Source organism: Trachymyrmex cornetzi, unplaced genomic scaffold, assembly GCF_001594075.2.
Source record: "Trachymyrmex cornetzi isolate Tcor2-1 unplaced genomic scaffold, Tcor1.1 scaffold1552, whole genome shotgun sequence".
Taxonomy (NCBI): domain Eukaryota; kingdom Metazoa; phylum Arthropoda; class Insecta; order Hymenoptera; family Formicidae; genus Trachymyrmex; species Trachymyrmex cornetzi.
The window spans coordinates 109,769-113,684 of record NW_017296149.1 but is presented as its reverse complement, the minus strand read 5'-3'; the positions used below and the strand labels follow the sequence as shown (position 1 = coordinate 113,684).

Below are 3,916 nucleotides of genomic sequence, written 5' to 3'. Positions count from 1 at the left end.
GAACTCCTGGGTCCAAATGAAACCGTTACAGCTGATCGCTACAAACAGCAATTATACCGATTGAGTGACGAATTGATGCAAAAAAGATCATCCGTAGCCAACAATCGACGCAAAGTCATTTTGTTGCATGATAACACTCGACCGCATGTCGCGAAAAACGTGAAGCAGGCACTTCTACAGCTTGAATGGGAAGTTCTCCCGCATCCAGCGTACTCTCCAGACTTGGCACCGTCGGATTACCATCTCTTCCGATCGATGCAACACGCACTTACGGACATACACTTCTCCAGTCACAACGAAGTCCAAAAATGGGTGGATGAATGGATCGCCTCGAAAGACATTGCGTTCTACCGTCGTGGGATTACCCTGTTGCCAGAGAGATGGGAAAAAGTAGTAGAAAATGGAGGAAACTACTTTGATTAAGGTATTCATTCATCTTCCCTTCGAAACAAATTAATTTTGGAGATGAAAAACGGCAGGAATTAAGTTTAAAATCTAATATATATACAAAGTAATATATTTTTATATCTTGAAATTATCCCTCCATCTGTTTTTATTTTTTATTGCAAAACTTACATCATTCATAAATGAATTAAATAGCATTCATCAATATATCTTATTTTTCACGTTTTGTTATTACTTAGATGTGCTGAGCCACCTGTATTAGCCAATAAAAGGATGATTCATTGGTACAAATGGAAGGGAGAAGTCTTTTGCGACGAATTTTCACATTTTGCAGAAAGAATGACCATTAACATTGCAAGTATTTCTAGTAAACAGGTTGTAACATTCAAACCTGGTTCTGGAATGATTACTGTTCTGGCCATATTGACTGCTCTGCTTGGAATCCTAATGATAATTGGCATGCTATTGATTCGAAGAATGAATGCAAAAAGAAGACGAATCAATCGTAGACATTAAAATTTTTTATTCTTATAAAAACATGAAGACTAATTTTGGAAAAAAATATAAAAGATATTTTTTATTATATTTTTAGCACAACTTACATAATATGTAATCTATGTAATTCTTGCAAAAATTGCATAGATTAGTCGTCATAATTTATAATCATTTTCTAATTTTTTTTTATAGTACTCATTGTAACAGAAACGGTCAGTAATAATATAGTATATAATAAAATCCATGATATTGATTTATAGGAAGAAATATATTAAAAATTTTATTTTCGCAGGCTCATGCGTACTTTGGTAGTCACAATTAAATTCAACTTATTCTAGTAAATAAACTTATGTCTTTTAATATTCTCATCGCACACTTTTAAATTGTAGGTTTTAAGAATTTTTACTTTTCGAACTTTACAGATTTTTAATTCAAATGTTCTTGTATTATAGTTTCTTGAAATATTTATTATAACAATGTTCCATTGATTAATTCTCTTTCTCTCTCTTATGTTTTTTCTAATTATTTTAATTTAATTAAAATAATCAGAAAAAACTTGAATAAATTAATAAGTTAAGACATTAAAAATCAACTTACATTAATTTAAGCTTTAAGTTAATTAAGTTCAAGTAATTAATTATATTACTTAAACTATTAATTTATAACTTGAAATACTTATTTAATTTATTTAATTATGATTCAATTTGGACACATGATTAATTATTATTAAAGTCACATTTGAGAATTATAAGGTCGACTTCTCTATTTCTGTAAAGTGTGAGAACAATTTCTACAAAAGGTAGAAAAAGTACAATTCGATAAAGTTGATTCTTTTATGCCTTTAAAACGTAAAAATTATGTTTACTATATTAATAAATGGTAATAGATGCGATAATAGACGTGCTTTTACACTAAATATTATCAATTTGCCAATGACTAGACGTTACCCTTGGAGGTGGATTTTCCCTGAGCTCGGTCAGAAAGGCGTTAATGTTTTGATAATAACTCGGCTGACACCAGGTTTCATTATGTGTGCCATCCACAATCGGAAGTATACGCTTATATGTGCTTCGACAATTCTTATAAAGATCTTGCATCATGCGGGGTGGTACCAATGTATCCGCCAGACCGGAAATAAACAGAGTGGGCACTGTCACTGAACGAACTTTCAGAATAGACAAGTACTGTAATAAAAAATATGAAAATGTGAGGAATCATGTAAAAAAATATAAAAATATATGAAAATATAAATAAATATAAGAATAGAGAAGCGAGATTACTGAGATTGTAGAGATTACGAAATATTATAAATTAATACACAATATGGAGGATAAAAAATGTATGAAGATTTGTACTAATTATATGATACCTTTTAATATAAGACGTTACATCTTCTTTCGTAAAACCTTTAAACTTGTAAAGAGCAAACCAAAATAATCACATAAAGTAATTAAAAAAATTTATAAATCTTTTCTATTTATTACCTTGTTTTTATATACAAAAAGTGGCAGATACTGTAAAAATTTAGATCCTACAAATAAGGCGGCCATATCCGGGATACTAGTGAAGGTATTTTCAAGTATAAGGCACCAAATTCTCTGTAAATTTTCCTCTTTTGTGGCTAAATCAATGGCTACTGCTCCACCTATAAAATTACAATTTAATCAAATTTAATTATCACACATAACAAATACTGATAATTAGTAAGAGGATTAACTAAAATCTTAGAGAGCTTAAGGAGGTTGTAAGGGCATAAAATACATATATTAATATTGACGCTTTAAACAAACTACATACATGTGAAAGTTGTGTTCATAACATTCTGGTTTTATTGAGCAACACATTTTTATATTTTATTTGTTATTAGTTTTATTGTTATAAACAAAAATTGTTAAAATAATAAGAAAAATCTAAATGTTTTTATATAAATATATTAAGTACTAAATATGACTTATGCAAAGTTTCATTGAGATTCACCATTAGTTTATAACAAATAACAAATTTTATTTATTTACTGAGCATGTCTGCATCTCAAGGTAACTTTACATAAATATTGTTGAATTAATAAAGTATTTATATTTAAAAAAAAAAAATTGAGATTTTCATCATTATTTTATAATACATTTTTATATATTTATATTAGAGCACAAATTAAAAAAATATTACTACTTATTTAAATAACTTTTGAACCAGATGGTTAACTGTCTCTATTTTTTTTGTATTATTATTAAATGCAATTTAGAATAGTCTGTAATTTTTTCAATTAATTCTTAACATATTGCATTTGTCTTACAACCTCCTTAATACAATAAAACCTAAGATTAAAAAGTATTGGAAAATAAATAAAAATTCCAAATAATAAGATTAGATTCTTTACCCAGTGATCTACCGAATACTATGATTTCATTGGTATTAATATCCGTTCTACTAAACAGATAATCTATCCCCGCTCGGGCATCCATATAGAGCCCTTCCTCCGACGGAGTACCCTGCGACAAGCCATATCCTCGATATTCTAACATTAGAATATTACATTGAATATTATGATACAGTCCTACTATATTTTGCAATCTGAAACATAAAGATATGCATAATATTACGATATAATTTGTTATTATATAAATGTAACTCACTTTATATATAATTCATCCTTTGTTCTTTCTCAAGCACTATAGAAACTGTACGGATACAATTAATAAAATATTTTTATTAAAATAATTTACTTAGAGAAATTTGTAAAAATGCTTTTCAGTTAATCATTATTGTTATAATAATCTAATTTTTTCTTTGTAGCAAACAACAGAACACACTACACAATTATAAATAAATTGTAGCTAATATACAGGGTGGACCATCTGAAGTGATCCAGTCAAATATCTCGAAAACTAGTAGGGATAGAGAAAAATGTTTCGTATGAAAAGTTTAAGGTTACACGGGGGAAGTATGGTACTGACCTTGAAAAATCCTTGGAAGGTCATTTTGAAGGTCATTCAGGGGTCACGATGGTTTTTTTAAA

The 3,916-nt window shown here is 28.5% G+C and overlaps 2 protein-coding genes across 3 annotated transcripts in view; one reads left to right on the top strand and one right to left on the bottom strand.

Moving 5' to 3' along the window:
* The window catches only part of LOC108758230 (leucine-rich repeat neuronal protein 3), a 3,980-nt gene extending 3,037 nt beyond the window's left edge, over positions 1-943 (top strand). The window contains exon 5 of the mRNA XM_018503055.1: positions 645-943. Coding sequence (XP_018358557.1) covers positions 645-921 — 277 coding nt within the window. The 3' untranslated portion in view covers positions 922-943. The remainder of the gene's footprint in view (positions 1-644) is intronic.
* A 714-nt stretch (positions 944-1,657) lies between these two features.
* Positions 1,658-3,916, bottom strand: part of Bem46 (abhydrolase domain containing 13-like protein Bem46) — a 4,325-nt gene continuing 2,066 nt past the window's right edge. For both annotated transcript variants that reach the window (XM_018503057.1, XM_018503056.1), the window contains exons 4-6: positions 3,278-3,471; positions 2,385-2,545; positions 1,658-2,084 (exon numbers count right to left, since the gene is read on the bottom strand). In XM_018503057.1, coding sequence (XP_018358559.1) covers positions 1,812-2,084; positions 2,385-2,545; positions 3,278-3,471 — 628 coding nt within the window. In that variant the 3' untranslated portion in view covers positions 1,658-1,811. The remainder of the gene's footprint in view (positions 2,085-2,384; positions 2,546-3,277; positions 3,472-3,916) is intronic.